The sequence below is a fragment of the Canis lupus genome, chromosome 13 (genome assembly GCF_011100685.1).
Source record: "Canis lupus familiaris isolate Mischka breed German Shepherd chromosome 13, alternate assembly UU_Cfam_GSD_1.0, whole genome shotgun sequence".
Taxonomy (NCBI): domain Eukaryota; kingdom Metazoa; phylum Chordata; class Mammalia; order Carnivora; family Canidae; genus Canis; species Canis lupus.
This window is the reverse complement of record NC_049234.1, coordinates 1,119,369-1,142,049: the sequence shown is the minus strand read 5'-3', so window position 1 is coordinate 1,142,049 and position 22,681 is coordinate 1,119,369. Positions and strand designations below refer to the sequence as shown.

The 22,681-nt window shown below is 50.3% G+C and overlaps 3 protein-coding genes across 6 annotated transcripts in view; 2 read left to right on the top strand and 1 right to left on the bottom strand.

Moving 5' to 3' along the window:
* Positions 1–1,124: 1,124 nt before the first annotated feature.
* OSR2 (odd-skipped related transciption factor 2) lies at positions 1,125–13,575 on the bottom strand. 4 transcript variants are annotated; one of them, XM_038555160.1, is made up of 4 exons: positions 13,457–13,575; positions 3,577–4,345; positions 2,468–2,567; positions 1,125–1,704 (listed from the first exon to the last, which is right to left on the bottom strand). In XM_038555160.1, exons 2-4 carry the CDS (start codon positions 4,230–4,232, stop codon positions 1,522–1,524), a joined length of 939 nt encoding a protein of 312 aa, XP_038411088.1. In that variant the 5' UTR covers positions 4,233–4,345; positions 13,457–13,575; the 3' UTR covers positions 1,125–1,521. The 4 variants fall into 4 exon arrangements, with proteins under 4 accessions (XP_038411088.1, XP_038411087.1, XP_038411090.1 ...); XM_038555159.1 differs by lacking the exon at positions 13,457–13,575 and adding an exon at positions 8,314–8,683; XM_038555162.1 differs by lacking the exon at positions 13,457–13,575 and adding an exon at positions 8,314–8,683 and having other exon boundaries at positions 1,125–1,622.
* On the top strand, positions 5,160–11,263 carry LOC111098644 (collagen alpha-1(I) chain-like). Its single transcript, XM_038556336.1, has 6 exons — positions 5,160–5,192; positions 5,252–6,039; positions 6,668–6,705; positions 7,681–8,049; positions 8,138–8,976; positions 10,793–11,263. The coding sequence occupies exons 1-6, from the start codon at positions 5,160–5,162 to the stop codon at positions 11,261–11,263; spliced, it is 2,538 nt and encodes an 845-aa protein (XP_038412264.1).
* The window catches only part of STK3 (serine/threonine kinase 3), a 375,979-nt gene continuing 365,422 nt past the window's right edge, over positions 12,125–22,681 (top strand). Inside the window, exon 1 of the mRNA XM_038555157.1 lies at positions 12,125–12,143. The gene's annotated coding sequence lies outside the window, so the exon portion shown is untranslated. The remainder of the gene's footprint in view (positions 12,144–22,681) is intronic.

Sequence of the window (22,681 nt, the reverse complement as noted above, 5' to 3'; positions counted from 1 at the left end):
ACCCTTTTGTTCAGTATTAAAGTCTGTGAGTATCTACTGGGCTCTTGGGCCGCAGGTTCCTCTTATGTTCCATCCTTAAGTCCAATTATTTCCCTTCCTGCCTCTGCATAGTACCACGGTTTATCTGTATCTAAAGCCTTCCACTCAAATCCTATACAGGTTGTCTATCATGATACCAGGGTCAGATTCCCCAGGAACCATCTGGGAAAGGTTGAAATGCCTCAGGAGATTATTATATACTTGCCATGAGCTCCATACAGAGTACCTATACTTTTGGCATTTTCCCAGGGACAAAAGGCCAACCAGTGATGGAGACTTTGCAAGGGACCTAACTTAGTTTGCTTTGCAAAGAAAGCTGAACCTTCTAGAAGAAAGCATCTCCACCTTAGGAAAGAAATATTTTCACGGCTAAGTAGTTTCTCCTTTCTCCTCTTGCCTGCCGTCTTCTAAAGGTTGTACCTTCCTGCGCTCTTCTATAGGAGGATTATTAGGCTCTCTCCTGAAACCAAAATAAAGTGTCTATAGTGCTAAGTCATAGTGTTCGAAGCTGATGGTAAGAGAAGTTGTCCATCATAAATTTTGACATTAGGTCAAGGACTTTTCTCACCTTGCGCTTTCAGGTAGGGCAGTCATGGCGTTGTATGTTATTAATAATGATCATTATATTGCTTTTATCTGAAGGCATAATATATAAGGAATTAGAATAAACAAAAAGGGATAAAAACTTAAGGATATCAATTTTAATATCTTTGAAAAACAAAAATTCCAATTCCAAATTGCCACAATACAGAAAGGGAAGAGCTGAAGTTTCAGTAAAAAAAAATGTGAGAAGTCTCATTTTTAAAACCTAGGGACAAAGAACCCTCTCAATATTGAATATTTTAGGGATGTGAGGGTGGCTCAGTGGTTGTGTCTGCCTTCACACTCAGGGCATGATCCCAGGGTCCTGGAATCAAGTCTTGCACAGGCTCCCCACAAGGAGCCTGCTTCTCCCCTATGTCTCTGCCTCTCTCTCGAATAAATAAATAAAATATTTTAAAAGGATTGAATATTTTAGAGGCATCCTACTCTTCCAGAACCCAGAAGAAAAAACAAAGTTAAATAGTAAGACACTTTTGCAGAAGTGTTGAAACAAACAAGAAGTTTTATTTTGAAAATACACTCTTTAAAGATAAATTTGGCTTCCATTTTCCATATCTAGGTGCATCCAACAAGATACAAAAACAAACAAGACAAAACAACAAAACAAAGACCCATGACATTATGTACAGAGCTCTAAAATGAGCTGTGAATATCTACAAGAAACTAGCATATGCTCTTTGTGAAGGGATGTACTGGTGTGGCTTTCTACAGTTTTCAGTTCTCGAGAAGAAGAGTTAACTCCCTGGAGCTGCAGGTGCGGCTGCTGCAGGGGAGGAGCTGGGGTCAGTAAGGGGTTGGGGGTGCGACCCCTGGGTGGGAGGCTTGGAGAGGTGTCTGGGGAGGGGAGCGGCGGCAGCATGGGACACATCCTGGGCTTCTCTAGAAGTCCTGCCTCGGGGTGTGAGTCAGGCTGTGCCGCCGCAGATCACAGTTTCGCCTGAACACTTTGCCGCACTGCTCGCAGCTGTAGGGCTTGATGTCTGTATGGGTGAGAAGGTGAGTTTTCAGATTACTTCTCTGATTAAAGGTTCTTCCACATGTGGGACATTTGTGTGGAGATTCCTGTTCAGATGTGAAGCAAGCAAAGGATTAATCCTTCACACCACCACCGCACCCTTCTCAATAGTTTCTGTCTTATCGGTATCACAAGCATTAACCTAACACGTGCACGACAACAAAAGAGGGGACTTGCAGGAACAAATCTGGCTCCTAATCCTCCAATCGCAGAAACACACTTGCAGGCACACACAGAGGCCCAATTGCACTGATAACTACCGGTGGCCACCGTGGTGGGCTTTGTGATTTCCAGCTCTTTACATTTCATCACCGTGTCACAGGCAGGAAAAGGAGGAAGGAAAAACGCTAATCCTCTCTTAAGGAATGACATTCTCCCAGGCAATAAGACTCCTCTTTGCTGGAAAATTAAACTATTCCTCAATGTTCTGTAAACTACAAATTATGAGGCCCCTGGGAGAGTGAGCATATGGGATTTCATCATGCCTCCATTATCAAAATTACCTTTATTTCCTCTCAAACACGAAAGCTTTAAATGCAGGGCAGATCAGATGGGGGGGAATAATAATTCTAAAATTAGAATTTAGAAATATAGAGAATGGCCTTTTCTTTAAGAAAAATATAATAATGTTTTGTGTTAAGTAAGATTACTTTTTTGGTGTGTATATAAAAAGGTTGAGTGTTTTCCCCACCTAGAAAACTAAATCTAACATGGCCTTTTAAGAGAAAGTGCCTGCCATTGAACACCTTTTAAGAGCGAAAATGATAAAACGAAACCAGCCATTGTCTTTAAACAAGAAAACAAACTTACCTGCATATGTAAAGTTTTGTGAACTGCTAGAGTTCTAGACTGACAAAATCCTTTCCCACACTCCTGACATTTGAAAGGTTTTTCTTTGGAATGGATATACCTGTAAATCAATATAAGGTTTCATTGAAATGGTTTTACCACCATGGTGAGGAGTTTCTTTTGACAGTTATTCCAAAGGAAGTCGCAAAAGGACAAAAGAAACAGGATTCCCTTTATTTATATTTTTAGATTGTATTCTTTCCTCCGGCTTTATCTACACTTGATCGCCCTCTCTGGCTGTTCTGGAGCTCAAAATTGTGCCGGAATGAGTCTTTCTTGGTCTGTATGGTTTTCTCTGGTACTTAAACTGGCCAAATTGGGATGTTAGGCAAGATAGAATTTAAGGGAACTATTTTAGCAAATCCCTAAACAGCCGTGGAGAATCCCAACTGAAGTCCTAGCCCTGTGGAATTGCAAGTAGAGTCCAAAGAGATCTCCAACCTCTCTCCTGGGAAGTTTTTCCCCAGAGGAAAACACTTATAGTATTTCTTCAGTTGCCGTTTATTAATGTAGAGTTTAAGGTCTTGGGGGGCGGGCTGTGAGGGGCTGTTTCTAAAGTCAGTGATCTCAAGACCCCCATAAATAAAATAAAGGTTGCCTTGGTAGGCTCTGGGGTGCACCTGAGGGGTGGGGAGATAGGGAAGGAAGGGAACCCAGTAGCGGTGGCCAAGGGACATTTCTAGAAGTGGTTTTGACAGCAGCCCGGACTACTACCCACCGCAGGAAGGTCTTAGGGGTCCCTTGGCTTTACCCACTGCCCTTCCCCCCGCCCCCCCTTGGCAACAGATCAAGGGGAAACTGATCTCAGGGCCGAGGCCAACCCACCAGATTGTAACTGCCTAAGGATGAGGAAAGGCCCTCCGGCATTCCAAACAAGGACAGGTCGGAGTAGGAGGCCGCAGAGGAAAAAGGTAAATGTTGGAGGTCCACTGTAGCTGGCCAGCAAGGGCCTTTGGGGGATATATTCTAGTTCAGAGGGGATTTTAGGGACATTTGGAATCTCTCTCAGGACTCGGTACTCTGGACAAAGTTGCCTTCCCTTCCCAGGCCAACCTCTTTCCCCACCTCACCTGTGATCCCGCAGATGATCCTGCCTCCTGAAGGCCTTGTGGCAGATGTCACACGTGTATGGCCTCTCATCTGTGTGGGTCCTCTCGTGGATGAGCAAGTTGTAGGATTTGGTAAAGTGTCTGCCGCAAAACTTGCAGATAAACTCTTTTTTCGTTTTGGAGGGCAACCTCCCTCGGGAGGGCTTTCTGTCCTGAGTCAATTTACTGAGCCCCGAGATGGGGCTGCCCAGCCCCGGGTTCAGCTTGGTCAGGTCTCCCATCTTAGGGGGGTCCTCTTGCGTGGCAGCCACTGCCAAATTGGCAAAGTCAAAACGGGGCCGGTCCTTGTGCAGGGCTGGGAGGACGTGGGCAATGGCTCCCTGCTTGGGGTGGAAGAGGTGGGTGGTAAAGGGCAGAGCCGGGAAGGGGAAGCGCGCGTCCACGAGGCCCTGCGCCGCCGCCATCTCGGTGATGGTGGAGCGGGTGATCTCGTGCACGTTGGGGTACCCCAGCGTCCAGTGGTTCATGTGCATGGTCTGCACGGCGCTGAGGCCATACAGGCCCTGCAGGTGGTCCACCGCGGCTGGGAAGGTGTTCACGGCCTGAAGGAAGGAGTAATTGGTGAGCTGCAGCGACGGGTGGAGCGGGATGGGCGCCGGCAGGGCCTTGCTCCCCATTTTCCCGGGTGCTGGGGGGCGGAGGGAACCGCCCCTGTCTTCCAGGACTCAGAGGCAGGTGGGCGTGGGGCTCCGGTGAAAACCCAGAGAGACAACAGCACGCAGGTAAGACCCTAAAAATGCAGGGGAAGAGAGGGAGAGTTGTGACTGTTACCCAAGCCGGCTCGGCCTTTCCTGTGGCGCCGGCGCGGCTTCCCGCACCTTCCTTCAAAGTCCTCCTCCTCCCTCCACTCCGGGGTCCCCCAAAGGAGTGCTGAGCGCCTGCCAGGCCAGTCTGCACCAGCTCGGCCCTGGGGCCCGGGTGTCAGGCGGGCCAGGAAGTGGCCTTCTGGCGAGCGGGGCACCCTGGAGGCCCTTCCGTGGGCGCCCGCAGGAAGGTCGGCTTGCGGGCACCCACGGACGGAAGACCCAGGTCCCGGGAGAGAGAAAGGCGGGCGGCGTGTGTGTGCAGGGTGCGCTAGCGGAGGCAGCACCCAGTTCTGCCCACCCACCCCACCCTGTCCCGCGAAGCTCGGGCAAACGCAATGGCGCGCGACGCCAATACCGGCAGGCCTAGGGCCGCTGCTGTCGCCTGGGCGCCCCCGAGCTCCCTGGGGGACCACCCCGAGGGCCGGTAGAGTCGGTGCTGCCGGTCACACGCTGCGCCCCGCCGCCTGCCCCGCCCAGCGCCGCCGTTCCCGGGTGCTGGAGCGCAGCGGGGGTGCACTTTGCGCTCCGGGGCCGCAGGGTCCTAGGAAGGGCCGGTCTGGCCCCACGCTGACCTCGGAGGTCCTCTTTTTCCTTCCTCTGCCTCAGTCCCATTTATCAGCGGTGACGGGGCCGCAGGAAAGGAAAGTGACACTTCGGGGGCCAGGTTCAGGATAGGATTGCCCCCCTCCTCCTTCCCAGGGGCCGTCCTCTCCCACCCCCCACCAAGATCCCTTCCAGATGGTTCAGACTCCCAGGGGGTGGGGTGCGGTGGTGCGGGATAGGGGTAGGTGGGCGGAGAACCTCCCTAAGGCCGGAACCCCTTCTCCCAGACCGAGCGCGGATTCCCGGGCTGGCACCGGGCGCGCTCCTACACCAGGGAGGCCTCAGTAGAGGAGAAAAGAGGAGTGGAGAGGAGAGTGGGCTCCCTAGGAAGGGGTACGGGAGGGGCAGCAGGGGAGCCGCAGCCGGCGGGGCACAGTGCGGCTTTGCGGGCCTGGAGGAAGCTCGTTTATCTGCGGGAAGACGAGCGCGGCCTGGGCCTAAGCGGGGCGCACACACTCCCATCTCCCTGCGCCCCGAATGGCAACACAGAGGTCGGACTTCAGACCCCGGCCGCTCGGGGCTGCTCACCTGTACCCAGGGTGGGCCCACTGTTTCCCACCGCCGGCCGCCGTTCAGCGGACCTGGGCCTCGCCTCCGCCTCCGCCTCCGCCTCCGCCTCGGAGGGCAGCTCCCAGCGCAGCCAGGTGGGTGGCTCACAGCTAAGCCCCTTCGCCGAGCGGGGCAGGCGCGCAGCTAAGAGCCACCGACCCCGAAGCCCGGCGTTTGAACCCAGCAGGAAGGTGGGAAAGTCGGTCGGGTCTTGCCCTCACCGCCCACCGCCCTGCGCGCCGGAATCCTCTCCAGCCGCCTGGGAAGTGTGCCCGTGGCTCCGAGGGCCGACGCGGGGGACCGCGCTAATGACGCGCTCTGACAAGTCAGAATTCGGTCGCCCCCGGAGGCCCACACCTCCTCTCCCGCCTCTTCTGCCTGGAGTGCGCAGAGACCGGGATTTATTAATGAACCGCCTCGGCCTGGTGTATTCGGTCTGGGAGTTCGGACTGGGAGTTAATGAGAGGTGTGTAACCGTCAGAGGGTCTCAGACCATTCAACCGAAACTGTAAACCTCCATTAGTAATACACTTTCCCACCACAAATCACGATTCATTTTTGTTCAGTGGCAACACTCAAGCCCTCCTAGAAAGGCAGGAAAGGAAAAAAAAAAAGGATTCTACTAACATCCCCGGTATTCTGATTATTTCCTCTTCCATTAAAAAAATAAATTGCACTTTTATTTCCTTCTTTTTGTGTAATGAGGATTTTCCAGAGATTCAAAATATTATTTTTCCCCTAGTTAAAAAGTGGTCTCCCCCATAGAGAGGAAATTGAAATTATTATTTGGGCGTATTCCCAGACTAGATTTCTTAGAAATAAATACAGGAGGTGAAGTACAACTCCTACCACTGTTGTGGGGGGTGAGGGAGGTTGTCAACTGAAGGAATATCACCACCTGTGAGCTCCATGTCACATGCACTAAGTGAAATCTGCCCTAAACATTACATGTTAATTCTGCCAGCAGAAAGCGGAGTGCCATCTTCCTTCCCTTCTTCAAGGGGTTTATAACAAAAATTAGCAGCTCTATTACAGTTCAGATCCAAAATGGCACAAAAGTGTATTTCATAGTAAGTTTTCATTTTAATTTGCAGGACAGATAGTTTCTTCATAGAGGAAGAGCAAACCATTGGTGACTTCAACACTTTTACAAACAGAACAGACCTAAATATCCACCAAACACTTTTGCCATAAGTAATTAGAGAATTTAGATTTCCACTCTCCCACTGAGTTGCTAGAAATATACGTCAAAAGATATTTTAAGTCAACGAAGAGATTTAAAGTACTTTCGTTTTGTCTAGAGTTGAGCATGTAATTCCCACACTGAGTTTCAGGCAATAACAGCGATCATCCTCCTCCTCTGCTGTCATTTCTCTCTACTCCTTTTCGGACCACTCCTTACTTTTAATTTTACAAGGAAAGAACCCGTGAAAAGACATTAATATTTTGGTGGAGCAGAGGCTAGTTTTCTTTCAGCAGTCTTCTTCACAGGGATTTCCAGGCATGTATAGAAGTTTTGTAAAATTTAGGTCACTGGCTGTCAACAAGTGAGATGTGTACACAACTAATTTCAGTTCAGTGAAGCTTTCAAAACATTGGGGGGGGGGGAAGGTATGTGGTAATTTGATGAAGTCTTGCTCTTTGGTAATGCTGCTATTACACTGAGTTATCTAAAAATAATATACAGTCAGGGGTCATCTGCTAAAATCTGTGTGTTGGTGTGAGAGAAATGACTTGATGGGTCCATAGACTCGCTGAATTTCAGCCCAAGCCACAGTGGAATTTTACATAAATAAGAGCAATAGTCCTAGTAGATATAAGGACTAGATCACTTAAAAAGTAATAATGTTGAAATAAGTCTGGATCAGGTGAACAGAAGGAAACGGCTGGGAAGTTCCTGCCCCCTTCGCAGCGCCTCTGCCTTCCCAAGGAGTTAATTAAATTAAGATGCCTTCCGCATAATCAGGGTTCTGTTTCTCTCCGCTTCCTCGCTCCCCCTGCGTGTTTTCTTGTTCTGTTCAAGACTGCAGTTTGTTTAGCAGAGAAAGGAGCTGTCTGCGCCGTTTCGCTTCGGAAACGCCAACCCTCTTTTGTTCTCCGCCAACAGGTAGGGAGACGGATCCAGCGCTCCCTCCACAAACACCTTTTTCTCCCTCCTTCCCTGCAACCGCCAGTCCTTTCTCTGTAGCTCTGCTACGGGAATCCAGGCGTATGAATCCCCGGGGAATCTGCCTTCGGCTCGCTCCTCCAGGACTGGAGGGTGGGAGGGAAATCAAAAGGCCGGCTACGAGGCTGGAGAATCACCTAGGACTGAACTCTTGCTCCCCTCTCGCCGCGCGCTGGCTAGGCCGGCAGCGAGAGTCCCCGCGCGTTCGCGCTGCGCCGCCGCGGCTGCCCCGGGACGCGCGGACCAGGAGCACTACCGCAGCGTCAGAAGCGCCACACGACTGTGGGGTTTTATCTCAGCGTACTTTGGGTCAGCTTTTATAAAAGCCTGGATGAATGCTATGTGCCGATGTCGAAAACAAAACTGCAATCGACACCTAACAGTGTGTGTCCCTGAGTGCCGGCTGCGGGCGGAGTGCCGGGGATCCCACCGAGTGAGAGACACGATGCCCCAGGATCGCACCCGGAGGATCTCCTTTCCCCGGACTCGCGGCACGCCCGGCCGAGGATCCGAGCACCCCCGCTCCCCTCCTTCCCTGGGCGGCTGCAGCTCCCTCCCGGGGCGGACACTCACCTCCCGCAGAAAGGTCCGCCGGGCGGCGCCGCTCAGACCCGGCCCAGGTGGCGAGGCGCGGAGCTCGGGAAGGTCACTGGGCCCACGCCGGGCAAACTCCTTTCTCCGAGCGGAATCCCGGGAGCCGCGGACATGGTCCGGAGGTCGACGAGCAGCACAACAGGAGAGCGGATCCTCGCCGAGGTCCAGCTCCGTCCACGCGGAGTTTGCAAAACCCGAGGGCGGGTAGAGCCGGCGCTCAGCGCTCGCCCGGAACCCCGCGCCTCCGCCTGCCTGCGGCCGCCGACTCCACCTCAGCTCGGGGCCCGCAGGCTCGCAGGGCCATCCCCCTCCAGCCGCGAGCGCCCGGAGCTCCGTTCCCGCCCGCGTCCCTCCCCGGGCTGCCCGCCGCGCGGCGTCCGGGGCTTTAGTAGCAGCCCCGCCTCCCCTTCGGGCGGGCGTCCCGCGGCGGCGCGGGGCCCTCGAGCCTGGCTCCGCCTCCGCGCCCGGCGCCCGCTAATGGTCCACTCTGTTTACTTGTGTTTGGATAGCAACTGGGTCTTAAAGGAGCAGGTTTGCCCGAGGTTTCCCTGTTGCCGAGATGAGCCGAAGGTGACTCGGCTCAAAGCTCACTCGCAGCAAAGCCCACCCTCTTTCCTTCGCGGTGCCACTTCTCCTCGTAGTGTTAGAAACCGAACTGGTTCTTTGCTTCCTGAAGACCCTGCGGGCATTTTGTAGTTTTACTTCGCGCTCTCCAGACTAATTTCAACATCTTAACAAGTTTAATATAACCATCTTCTCCGTAGAGTAAAACCAATCGGTTCTAGATCGCATTCTCCAAGATACATCACCCTTCCCTCAATTTTAAGTACAGCTTTGCACATACTTTTTGTCAATTACGATTATAACTGTAGTCTGCTTTTGCTTGCTGTTTTCTAAACGAAGTTTGGTTTTAGAGATGACAATTGATTGATTCCGCAATTGCTGCAAAGACATATGTAGAATGTCCCAGAAATTTCTTCCAATATTTAAGGCTTAATCAGCCAGTGCACATTTTACAAGCAGTTAACCAACTTGGTTAAAGGGTGGGCATCTGCGACCCTTTGGTAAACAATACAGAATCCATCTGGAATGGGTGAAGAACGATCATTTAAAAATTTTCGGAAAATACTATTGTAGCTTCTCAAAACATGTACATCTTCATTCCCAGAAAAAGAAATACCATTCTTTGTTCAGTCTCCAGGAAACTTAATCGAATTTGGTGTAGTGATACATTTCTTCAGGTTCTTCTAAATGTCTGGTTCTGTGTGAGTGTAATTGCAGAACACACTTCAGCTACGCTGTAAGTAGGGTGATCGAGTAACAGAAAGGGAATGACACACTCATTTTAAATAGCTTCTTTCCAGATGAGATCTGCGTGAACAACATTGAGCAAAACGCCTTTCGTCCCAAAGGAGTCACTGGAGGGGATTTGCGTTAGCCCCCGGCAAGTTCGCGCTCTGAGGGGCACGTTTTCCAGCCAAAATGCTCCAGCTCTCAAAATTCAAAAGTTGAATTTGGTCAAAAGTTGGTGCTGGATGTGCCGCCCCAAAGGACAGGTCAAATAATCTCATTGTGCGGGGTAGTGGACAAATAAGAGCAGAAGACTATAACCTGTCCAGAGGTTAAACAGTGAGTGGTGAGCCTGGCAGAAGCTACGAGATAGTGCTGTATTAAGATACAATTCCTTCTATTTTATTTATGCCCAGATGGACGGAATATTTCGTTCCTTTGGTAAAACGTAACCCAGGGATAGTAGATCCTTTTTTTACCTTTTTTTTTTTTTTTCCAATTTCAAATTCTCAAAGGTTAAAAAGTGAGCTTGGAATGGAGAACCAAGTATTTAATATCCTCCAGTCTTTAACTGCTTAAAGTGGATTTGACAAACAGCGTGGAAGAAGCAGAATGCCTAAGAGTTCAGGGGTTTAAAACAACAACAACAACAACATCAACAACAACACGTTTCCCCTAGTGGTTCTGTAGGGGTGCTTTCATTTCAGCGCTCAGTCCTGAGCTCCAAGTACCGAGATGCCTGTGGTCCCCTCTCTCTAACCACCTCATTCCTTCCGCAGCTTTTCTCAATTTGGAAGATTTGGAGTGAACTTTCTCTTCTTTCAGACCCCCAGGACACACACACCCGGGGTGGTGACCTGAAGAGCGTTCCTACGCTTCGTCTTTCCTCTCCCAAAGTGGAGGCAACTCCCCAGCGGCCGGCTTCACACCTACCCGCTCAGTGTGTGTGTGTGTGTGTGTGTGTGTGTGTGTGTGTGTGTGCGAGGCACCGCCAGCTGTTCCTGCGGGGTGGACAGCACTGCCAACCACCCACGAGTTGCGCCCTCTTTCCGCAAACCTCCTGAGCCCAGGTTTTTTCATAAACGTGTTTACCTCGCCCACCCCAGCTTCCGAAATTCCACAGTGGAGTCTGGGCTACGCCGGCCCGAGGGCTGCTGTTGCTTGAAAGGTAGGGAAGAGTCGACGAGTTCCGGGCTTTGGGGAAGCCGCGTGGCGGGCAGCGCCTACGCAGTCCCCAGGCCCCGCCGCCGCACCAGGCAGGTGCGCGCTCCAGGCCGAGGGCGAGCCCGTGGCTGAGCTTCGCGCCGCGCGCAGGGCTCCCCGAGCCACCTCCGCGCCCACCCCGGTGGGCCCTTGGCTTTCTCCTCGCTCGGCCCCAGCGAGCCCCTTGCTCACGCCAGCATCCAGAGCGCACGCCGGGTGGGGGCCCGCCCCGGAGCAGCCTCACCCGCCGGCCTCCCCGCGCGCCAAGGCTCGGCTGGGAAGACAGGCCCCCGCCCACGGCGAGTCGTGGGGTCCAGGTGTGCGGAGAGTGAAGTCCTGTCGCCTGCCGCGGCCCGGCTGCTCCCGGGATCTGAAGCTCTGCGCGGCAGTCCCGCTGCCCTGCGTCCCCGGGAGCTGCGCGGCCGGTTCAGGCTGACATTTCCGCGGACGTGGTCATCTGCTGTCTTCGCTCTGGGCTTCTGGGTTTTCTGCACCGAGGACGCTTCCAAGGCGGTGGCTAACAGACTGACGAGGGGCGCGCGAGCAGCTGCTGCTCAAACCTGAACCGCCGAAAGTTTACGCCCCTGGAGGACGGGGTGAAGGCCGGAGAGAGGAAGCTGGGTTGGAGGAGGAAAGCGCCCGCAGAGTAGTCCCCTCTGCCCCCGCCACGGCCCACCCAGGAGGCTCCGCCGGTTAAGCAGCGAGCAGGTGTCAGACAACAGGCTTCCTGGCGGTTAATTCTTAGCGCGCACTGCGATTATCCTAAAAATGTTTACCCTTTAAGACACAAATTATGGTGACCCCATCTTTTTCTCCAGGGATTCCAGCTGCCATTTTCTCTGAGAACTTGCCTCCCTTTCTCCGAGCCGTCCTCAGCCTCTTTAGGGCGGGGACCTTTTGCATTTGAACTTCCCGCACTGTTCGCGGCTCTCCCAGATCCCGCAGTTCTCGGGGCGTGTGTGCTGCGGCCGCGGGCAGTGAGCGGGCCCGTGAAAACCTAGGGGAGGCTCCCGGGCACCGGGCTTCGAACTGAGGGTGTGGAACAGGGACCAAGCGACTAAGAATTTTATCTTTTCAAAAAGTATGTTCCAGTGGGCGCTCTACACCGGGACCGGCTGGGAAGGCACCGCCGCGGGCCGAGCTCCGCGGGCCGCGGGAAGAGTCGCAGCGCCCCCTGGAGGCAAGCGCCGGGCACTTCCCGGCCCAGGGGCCCGGTGGTCACCGGCCGCAGGCTCCGGGGCGCGTGTGCGTAGCCGGCGGCCGCCCCGCCGCGGCAGAACCGCTTCCACCTGGACCTGAGCCCCTCGGCCGCGGAGGTAGGGTCCTGTGCGCCGCAGGACTGCCGGAGAGGAGGTCTCGGCCCGCCGTCGGGGCCCACAGGCTGCTCGACCCCACGCGAGGCCCCCGGCGACTTCCCGCCTGGTGGGGCTTTTCCGCGGCGGGTTCGGACTCACGGCGCCGCTCCGGGCTCCGGGGGACTCCGACTTGGCAGGGCAGGGAGGAGACCCGGGGCGGCCCCGGCGCGGGGAGCCTGCGGGCGGTCGCGCGCCGAGTAGCGCCGGTTCCAGCCGACTCCGGGGCCCCGACCCCGCCCCCGCCCCGCGGGACAGGCAGGAGAGGTTTGCGGGGGACCGTGTGGGGAGGCCGGCCCGCGCGCCCGGGCGTCTGCGTCCTCCCGGCCCTCGCGCGGGGCCGCGCCGGGGTCCCCTCCGGGCCGACCTGCTCCTGCAGCCGGAGAGCGAGCGCCAAGACGCGTGCGGGGGGCGCCGGGGGGGCTCGAGGGGCCGCTGCCGGCCGCCCAGTCCCGGCCCCGCTGCGTCCCGAGGGCGGCCGGCGGGTCGCCTCGCGGGCTGCTCCGGGGCAGGAGGGCGGCCCGCGCCGCAGGGGGTGCCCGGGAGGGGTCGCCGGCCCCGGGCCGCAGCAGGGGGTGGGCACCCGAGGCGAGGCCCCCCGAAGCCTGGGCGCGCGGGGTTAGGCTTCCCCGGGTGTGCGGCAGCGGCGGGCGGGCGCCGGGCCCAGGCCGCCCCGCGACCCTTCCGCCCCTCGGGGGGCGCGTGACGCTGCGAAGGGCCCCGCTGCGTGAGAGGAGCCCGGGAGGAGCCCGGGAGGAGCCCCGGAGGAGCCCCGCAGGTGACGGGCTGGGCCCAGAGCCGGCCGCCGAGGCACGTGCTGGGCGCGGGGAGCGCGGCGGCCCGGGGCGGGCAGCTCGGGCCCAGGGCGGGGCGGGGGCTCCGGGGGGCTCCGGGGGGCTCCGGGGGGCTTCCGCGGCCCAGGCCCGTCCCCAGCCCGCCCGGCGCCGCCGAGCCCAGGAAGCAGACTACAGTCCGCCTCGAAAGAGAAAGCCCGGCCAGACCCCGAGTCCAGGCACCTCGGAATTCACGGTGCTTCTCGAACGGAGCCCGCTGGTGTTCGTGACTAAGAAGAGGACCTGAGCAGCGAAGGCCAAGGCCAGGCTGTGCGGAGGGAGGGGGAAGGCCCTGAGGCTGGTGGCCCTGTGGTCACCTCCACTTGCCCAACGCGGGACTGTCCCAGCCCTCCCGCTCTGAAAAGATCCTCGGAAAGGACTAGGACGGAATGTGCAAACCTATTTTTGTTAGGCTTTCACTTAAAAACAAACAAACAAACTTACTTGCCAACGCTTTCACACTGAGAAAATTCAAATGAGAATCTTGATTTCCAGTTTCCGTGTGGCAGTGAGCTAGCTGGAGCCCAGCAGCTGTGCTCTCCCTTCTCTGTCGTCTGTTTCTAAAATGTCTTGGATTGCCTTAGAGGTTCCAATACTCTGCAGAGAGGTCGTTTCTGGGGATGCTGGGATGGGTCCAGAGTGCTGACTAGAGCAGCAATTCTTAAAGTGTGGTCCAAGAGCATCAGCAACCTCTGGAAACTTGTTAAGAATGCAGATTCTCTGGCCCCACTTACTGAGTCAGAAACTCTGGGAGTGGGGGCCTGGCCATCTGTTTGGACAAGCCCACCAGGTAATTCTCATACACCCCAAAGTTTGAGAACCACTGACTTAGATCAAATTGTCATTTGGGGGCAATCACAGGCGTGGGGGAATTTATCATTTGCTCTCTTCCTTTTTCCCTCCTTGCCTTCATTTCTCTTTCCACCAGAGACTGCAGGCATAAATGCCTGGCCCAGGGCTGCTAATTCATTCATTCGCTCATTCACTCATTCATTGGCTCTCATTCATCTACTTTCCAGAGGTACCACCCAAGTCCTTGGAGACATGACAGGATCCTCAAGTGATCTAAGCATGAACATTCCCTTCAAGGAGACGGATTGGGATGCATGGGCAAGAGTGAGGGAGAGAAAGTAGTACAGTGTCTTCCCATTTCATGGCAAATTTTTGTTGTTATTGTGATTATAATCTAATTATAATCGAATACTGGAATTGATATGATTTCAGGAAATGCTCCTGTTAGGGACCACACAGGAGCATTGCACCTTATCTTAGTTTCTCACCATTTGGGACTCTCCACTCTTTCCCTCATCCAGTATTCTCGAGATAGCATTCTCTTCTTATTTTTATCACATCCTAGTGATTCTGAGTTTGCTGCATACACTTCCTCTCACACCTTGACACACTGCCCACACCCTCTCAGTCCTCCCTGCACTGGGTCAGAGTGCGTGATGCCAGTGGAGATGAGGAAGTGTCACAATCTGCGGGATCGGGATCGTGTCTGGACCTGGGCTGGAAGTTTCTGTGCCCTTGGATTTCCCTGAGGCTGCACAGGACACTCTGAGAGCAGCTCAAACAGTCATGCATGTTCTGCTCCCAGACTTTGCTCGTGCTCTCACTTGCTTCCTGCCATCTTCCATGGGGCGGGGCGGGGGAGGGGGGGCAACTGACCAGCTTCCAGAGATCAGGTGTAAGTTGTTGTCGCCTGATCCTCAACCTGCAGATTGGTCACCTTAAGACTAGGTCAAATCCCCACCCCCACCCCAGGTATCTAAAAATCCAAAGGAAACTGGCACTTTGTAGTTTTCTTATGCCAAATCAACTTCCTTTAAACTTTCACTTTGCACTTTCTCTCTAGAACCTTCACTTGAACTTCTGTTCTTAGCCAGGCAATGAGCCCCCTCCACTGGACCACTTGCATCCCCTCCTCCGCCCCCCCCCTCCTCCCGCCAACACACACACAGATCTTCTGACTGTGGGCAATAAGAACAGTACAAGGCACTTTGCCTCACAGACGCTGGTGGGTTCCTGAAAAACCAGGTCTAATGAGAAGCCTCTTGTCCATTATTAGATTCAGGAAAAAAGGTTTCATTTTAGTGAGCCAGTGCAGGGAAGCCACTGAAAATACACATAAAAATGAATATGCTGCCCATAGTCATGATTGTGTAAGAGTACTCAGCTCAATTGTGACAAAGTTTGCTGTTTTAATATGTCCTTTTCTTAGGGAGATATTCGAAGTATAACATGTATAGTGGGATGCCTGGGAGCCTCAGCGGTTGAGCGTCTGCCTTCGGCTCAGGTCGTTTGTCAGGTCGTGATCCGGGATTTGGGATGGAGTCCCACGTGGGGCTCTTGCGAAGGGCCTGCTTCTCCCTCTGCTTGTCTCTGCGTGTGTCTCTCTCTCTTGCTGTGTGTGTGTCTCTCATGAATAAATAAATACATCTTTAAAATAAAATAAAATAAAATAAAATAATGTATAGTGATCAGGAACATGATAATCTCTTTACAACCTGTGATCGTATTTCTTAGCAGGATTTTGCTTTCCAGTGCAGATGGCTTAACATAGTAACATTCAAAGCAGCCAGTACTTAGTTAGGAAATGCCAAGGCCAATATTTGAATGCAGATACAATTTTTAACAAAGGAAAATGTATATTCCTGTAGCCGTTTCTGTGAATATTCACCAGAGGATTAATATACTATTTTTGAATTTAGTCCAACTCCACAAACTCGAAAAAGTCTTTAAGGTGCCAACTCATAAGGCACATAGAATTCCTTGTTCCTTATTTTTGAGTGTGTACTATGTGCCAGGTTCTAGGCAGTTGTGTTATTGTTTGAGACACCAAATTTCATTCTGACTTGGGAGCAGGGCAAAGACAAGAAAGGTCAGATTTGAAGGCTGGCTTCCTCTGGTTCTGTTAAATTGTTAAAGTATTTGTACTTAATAGCAATCTTTAAAATATTTATTGAACTCTCTCTTAAATTTTTAGCTCATTTTTACAAGTCAAGGAGAGAAAGTCAGTATTTAAGCCAGCTCATTTATTGGAAAATGAATGCCAGCACAGCCTTAACTTTTGGTTTTCCAATTGGAAGACCTTAATATCATGACAACATTTTACAATAATGTTATTTCCATCATGCCAGGTGATAATTTAGCTGTAGATTCCTTATGATTGGTGACCATTGGTTCAATCAAGGGTGTTTTCATGTACTGATCCTGTAAGGAGTCACAGAAAGAAAAAAAAAAAAAAAGCACTTCTTCCTCTGGCACCCTTGCTGGAGAGAGGGGTAAAGGAAGTGGCAGACAGCTAGGCTGGCCCCATCCTCATTGTTCCTTGGGAGAACTTAAAGCGATATCAGCTCAGATCCAGCTGGCTTCCGAGAATCCAGGTCTCCTAAGGAGCAATGAGTTCTATTCTCTTTGCCTCTAAGCTCAAAACTTAGACAACTTCAATGGATCTGGAGACACAGGGATGTGACATGTGGAAAGGCTCCATTCTATTCTTACCCCGTGCATTGTGTCACAATGACTGGTCACACTGCCTATCTTAGCTACATACTCCATTTCACTGTGCCTAACCCCTCTTCCCGTGTACTCTGCAGCCCATGCCTGGCAAGTGGGCCTGCCTCCAGGAATCAGTCTGGGTGGATGCTATGATGTCAGGACACCAAGCAGCAGCATTTCTAACATGTGTTAGACCATGCTTGCCTTTTCCTTTCCCTGGAAAAGTACACAAAGTGCAAGTTGTCTCCCAGGCCATGAGGCACGCATCCAAATGCCCTACGTGGTGGGCCCGCCCAGGCCCAGGAGAGTGTGGAGGAGAACACGAGTGTGTCATATGGGTGTGTTCACCAGTTTTGCTCCCCTCTGTCTCAGCCTTGACCACATTCTTTTGACAGGCCATATGGCCTGGGAGTGACCTGGAATATATTAGGAGCACTGGCTTGTAGAACCCTTGCAGAGCAAGGGAGCAATGGCAGAATGGGATTTTAGACTTGTTAATTCATTTAACATGTTTTATTTATTGAGGATATTTAATATAGTAGGCCCTGTGATTGGTGCTGGGGCTATAACAATGAATAAGGATCTATGGTCTAGTGGGGAGACAAATAAACAGGTAATTATGATACACTATGAATCCGAAAACCTGGATCCAAGGTCCCTACTTAATAGGTTATGAACTTGTGGAAGTCATGCCACTTGTTGGAGCCTCAGTTTCTGAATCTGATAATTAAAAATACTCTGAGGGTTAAATGACATGGATGTATATCAGTGCTGTAAGTACTTATGATTCTTTCCTATCCATTAACATGAACTGACCTCATCAACCCCAAATTATTCTTCATATTCCTCCAAGGACTTGGAAAGGAGACCAAGGGAAAGAAATTTGACCCAGTGCCTAATTCTAGTGATCAAGAGTACAAAAATTAAGTTGCTGCACCAAGTATTTCTAGAGAAAAAGTCATCTGCCTTGAAGTTTTTTTCCAAAGATTTAATTTATTTACTTTTTGACACAAAGAAAGAGAGAGAGAGAGAGAGAGAGAGAGAGAGAGAAAGCAGCACACAAGCAGGCAGAGTGGCAGGCAGAGGGGGAGGGAGAAGTGGGCTCCCCATTGAGCAGAAAGCCCTATATAATTGAATCCCAGGTCCCTGGGATCATGACCTGAACTAGAGACAGATGCTTAACTGCCTGAGCCACCCAGGCACCCCAGGAAGATTTTATCAAAAGAGTTTTTCACTGTTTACTGTAAAGTAGGAATACTGTACTATACTGTATATTACATTTTATTGTATTCAGTTATTTTATATACATGAAGTAGAAATTACAAATAGATTTTTTTAGGCTTCAAAGCTATTATTTTGGATGTTCTATCTAGTGAAACAATGATGCAATTGATTTGGGGATGTCATTGACATATGAAATCTTAAAGGAAATTGTATCAGAATACAATTGAACTTTATCAGAAAATCTAAAATAATAAGCCCAACAGAGAAGGGGCTTAAACAACAGAGAAGTTAATTTTTTTTTAATTTTATTTTTAAGTAATCTCTATGCCCAACGTGGGGCTCAAACTCACAACCCCCAAGTCAAGAGTCATATGTGCCAGGTGCCCTACCATTAGAGAAGTTAATTTATCTCTCACATAAACATAGCAAGCCAGAGTCATATGGTGGCTAGCTCCTTGATTATCAGGTATTTGGACTCCTTCTATCTTGTTGTCCTATCAGCTTCAAGAAATGATTTTTACTTTTAATCCAAAACCACATTCCAGGCAGCAGCAAGGAGGAAGGCATGAAGGTCAAGCACTACTTTTTTGAGGAGATTTTACAAAAACCAGAACCCAGACCAAGCTGCAAGGGAGGTTGGGAAATGTTGTCTTTACTCTGGGTGGCTGAATGCCTTGCTAAAATTCAGGCTTCTATTACTAAAGAAGAGGGGAATGGATAATGGGTGATGCCCAGAAGTCTCTGCCACAGGATGTCGAGGCCTGGTATTTGATTCTTTATATGTTATCTTATATATATTAGTACCATAAATACTGTTATTGGTCTGGACAGTGGTCACTGTCCCCTTTGCTGCTTTTATGGTTTTAAGTACTATATGGAGCGGTAGGATTCTGTTTGAAACCCTTTGACATGTTGTCACTACTTACTTAGTCGATTGTGGCTACTGGTGTGTGACTTCCTGCTTAGAGTGGGGAGGTGTGAACAAAGAAGGTGGGTGAGGTTGGGAGACAAAAGCTGTCAGGACTTGCCTGGGGATGACTTTGCTGTGGGTTGTGACGAATACCACTGGTACCACATGGCAGCATTCCCTTTGTGGGATATGTCCTGAGGTGTCAGGCAGGCCATGCGAGTGGGTCTTCTGTAGGAGAACATCATTTTTTGTCTTGGAACATGGGATAAGAAATGAGACAGAACATACTAGAAGAAAAATGAGAGCCTTAGAACCTTCTTGGCCCTGTCGCCATATAAAAAAGGCGTGGGGTGGGGGTAGGTGGGGGTGAAGGGGGTTGGCCATGGCAACTAGAAGCCAAGATCTGGTTTTTAAGAACTGGGCAGCCAGAGGCTGTGGCTAAAATGTGTAGCTCAGTTGCCCTCAGGGGCAGAGTGAAAACTATAAGCAGACCCGCCGCCCCCCACGCCATGGCTACAGCCCAACCAACGACAATCTCCAAAGATAAATGTGGAGAGACTTAATTACCATTTAAAATTGTCCTGGCCTGACCTCTCTGCCTGATAAACTTTACTTCTGAGCCTTATTCCCTGGTGATACTTACAGGCTTGATTCTCCTCTCCAAGCCTAGGAGAAAATTTATCACCAAACATGACTTTCCAGGTACACAGGGAGGGGAGAGGGAAGGGCCTGTGGATCCCCAGTCTCCCCTGGGGTCTCTCCTGGGGATGCTGCTTGGCTTGGGGCAAGTCTGAGCATGGAGGTTACATACAGAGCATTAATGCCAATATATGGGGAGGATTCTTTCCCTGCAGAAACATCTGGAGTGACACCGAGGAGAGACATACACATTTACACGAGCCTCAGGGGATTCCCATGCCTGAAAGAACTGGCTAGATAGTTCCTATTACACATTTATTTCCTTGAAGGAGGTATTTTATATATTCTACCCTGTAATTCTATTCATTTGGCTCTCCACCCTGCTAAAAAGGAAAAAGGACATACAGTCCAAACAATTTTTAAAACCAAGGTTTTTTTTCCCTCCAAATAGTAAATGTGCAGAATTCATGCAGCATTTACACACATCTGTAAGCTATGACTTGTTTATACCAGCCCTTACAATATTTTTAAAATAAAGTATAATGTTTTTCGGTCTGTATACAATAGCATTTTCTTATATCAACCCCCCACATACGAATGTATTTACCCCTTTTTAGGGTGTAATTACATGTCTAAATAATAATGTACACAATTGATGTATAGGAAGGACATGTATGTTTTATAGCAAACATACCAAAAGGATGTAAGATACTCGTGTTGATTCTTTAGAATACTGTTACTAATAACCTGCAGATTTAGAAAAGGCCACCTAAGTTGGTTTGACCCTATCCTATGTGCTAGAAGATTTATGACCACGGGATGAGAAACTGTTTTAGAGACATCATTTTACCTATGGGGTTGCAGTGGCCCAGGAGGAAAGATATTTTCTCAAGCTAGTTGACTTTCCCATGGCCCAGAAGTGGAACTCCTGATTTCAGAAGGGGCTCTTTCTGTTATATCTCACAGTCTCATCTTGGTTGGAGCTGCAATTTCCCTCCAACAAAAAAATGTTGACTTGATCCCGGCAGCCTGCTATGCTATATCAAGAGCCTCTGGGTACCGGAACTCCAGCCGTAGCCAGCCTCCAGACTTAGCTGTTCCAAGTGTGGTTGGAGGACCAGCAGCTGTGGCTTCACCTGGGGTTGGTTAGAAATGCAGCCAGACCTACTGAATGAGAATTTTAACAAGATCCCTAGGTGATTTCCCTGTAGATTAAATTTGGGAAGAACTGCTCCGTAACTGTTTCTATTGCCAGATTGTGTCCCAAAGACCTATTTGATCATTTTCCTCTGATCCATTAAGAACCTAAAATGACTCCTATTGCTTATCTGTTTCTATGCAAATATTTTAAATGTCCAATCTTGTACAGTTTCCCTGGTCATATACTAGACTTCCTCTCTAGATGGATGGGGGTATCTAGGTATTTAAAGATCTCTCCAGGTGACTAGCCTTCATGGGTCCTTAAATTGGCTGTTTGAGAAGGATTGATCCAAAATGTTGCTTTGGAGGGCAGCCCTGGTGGCGCAGCGGTTTAGCGCTGCCTGCAGCCTAGGGCATGATCCTGGAGACCCTGGATCGAGTTGCATGTCAGGCTCCCTGCATGGTGCCTGCTTCTCCCTCTGCCTGTGTCTCTGCCTCTGTGTGTGTGTGTGTGTCTCTATGAATAAATAAATAAATAATCTTTAAAAAAAACAAAACAAAATGTTGCTTTGGAATAACTTAGAATATAGGAAAACCTTGGAAACAGCAGACACTTAATCAGGCTGCCTTATTTTTCTTAGATGCCAGATCATAAAAACTGTTTTCGTCCTGACTGTATTTTTCTCTTCTTTCCCTTTCATTGACTTCTCACTCCTAATTTGAGAAAACAAACTATGCTGATTCCCAATTTTCCTTTTCCACTTGTTAATCACTACTAACAGAAGTGAATTTTCCTGGAGGCCCATTCTGAGATACAGTCATTGATTATCTGGATGCTTTATCTGATATTCCAGTGATCACAAGGATTGATGTGGCTAATCTGGTTTGCTAAACACAAGTCTCCACCTATTTCATCATTCCATTAAAGTCCTTTCCGAAGTTGTGTTTTGGTCAAAAAGAACAACATTCTGTGAGTGAGTCAAGGCTTAATCAATTAATGAGCCCCAAATTTTAGAGAAAAGGAAACACTTAACCACGGTTCCCAGCTCTGAAATGTTAACAGATTCTAGGAAAGGGGATTGTTGTATATACTAGAGTGTAATCTATTTCTGTGTTACTGTTTTTGTTCCTAGGGCTCTTCTCTTACTAGCTTACTAGGCAATGGGCAGAGCCAGTCAACAGAGTTTTTGTACTTAGAAAAGACTGTTACCAAACCCAGTGCCGCTCTGGCTGTTCACTGTTACCTCATTACAATGGTGATGTGATCTGCTGAGTATCTGGGTTTACCACTGACCACAGCAGAGGCCTGGGCATTATTTGCTCAAGTGATTTTGTCCTCCTCCTCCCCTCTTTTTTTCCCCTAAATTAAATGTGTGCAAGATGGGTTGGGCTGGTGCAGGGTCGGGATGGGGGTGGTTATCCCACTGAGTACAATGTGTACTTTTTCAGCACTGTGCTACTTCATAAAGTAGACTTTATGAGCTGTATGCTTGCATTTTTGTTTTCTGACTTATTGTTCTCTATCCTACAATTGTTCTATTAATTTGATAGTATATGGTTTCAGCCAAACATTTGTTCCAAATTCTGCCAGAGTAAGGGAAAGTTTCCAGACAAAATCCTGCTCAGGAACCTTCCTAAGCAAGCAGAACTTTTGTCAACCTACTGTACCATTTCCTTGGGGGCTTCAGGAGGTGAGTGGAGTCAACAGCTGGATCCAGGCTCTGCTCATTTCAAGATACCCGGTCTCTCTGTGACAAGACACATCCACAGACAATGCTGTAACCAGCTCAGCGGCAGAAACTCAGGTCAGACAGAAGCAGTGGGTTAGGAACCAGTTCTGGGTGTTGAGAAATGGAGAACAAAAGCTTGTGGGGTCAGCTCCTTCCTTCTTGCGCTGTTTTCCTTCAGGCAGTGCAGGGGCTGATTCACCCCAGAATGACATTCGCATTCCACTCAAGTAGTCTGCTTTTGTAATTCCTTGGGGATTTTCATGAGTATAGAGGTCACTGTCTCTGACAATTAAGCTTTAAAGTTAATTCCCAAGATAAATAGAGCAAATTGACACCACTTTGGTTGTAATTTTTCTTGCTTCAAACTCTAAAGGACAACAGTGAAGCAGCTGCCAGGCTTGGTTCCTGGAAATTCAAGAAACATAGGCATTTTTATTTTCTACCTTTCTAAATGAGGCAGTTTAGGGCCCTCGGAAACAACACAACCCATGTAAACGTCTTAATTCTACAATTTTGCTTGCTACT

What these genes read in the sequence shown, in the direction of transcription:
- LOC111098644 (XM_038556336.1), top strand. Translation starts at nt 5,160, where the DNA reads ATGGTTCAGACTCCCAGGGGGTGGGGTGCGGTG. An exon ending in CCAGGGGGTGGGGTGCGGTG is followed by an intron (nt 5,193 to 5,251) that starts GTGCGGGATAGG and finishes CCCTTCTCCCAG; the next exon opens with ACCGAGCGCGGATTCCCGGG. An exon ending in GGACTGGGAGTTAATGAGAG is followed by an intron (nt 6,040 to 6,667) that starts GTGTGTAACCGT and finishes TTTAATTTGCAG; the next exon opens with GACAGATAGTTTCTTCATAG.
- OSR2 (XM_038555160.1), bottom strand. Translation starts at nt 4,232, where the DNA reads ATGGGGAGCAAGGCCCTGCCGGCGCCCATCCCGCTCCACCCGTCGCTG. An exon ending in GATCATCTGCGGGATCACAG is followed by an intron (nt 2,568 to 3,576) that starts GTGAGGTGGGGA and finishes ATTGATTTACAG; the next exon opens with GTATATCCATTCCAAAGAAA. An exon ending in ACAAAACTTTACATATGCAG is followed by an intron (nt 1,705 to 2,467) that starts GTAAGTTTGTTT and finishes ACATCTGAACAG; the next exon opens with GAATCTCCACACAAATGTCC.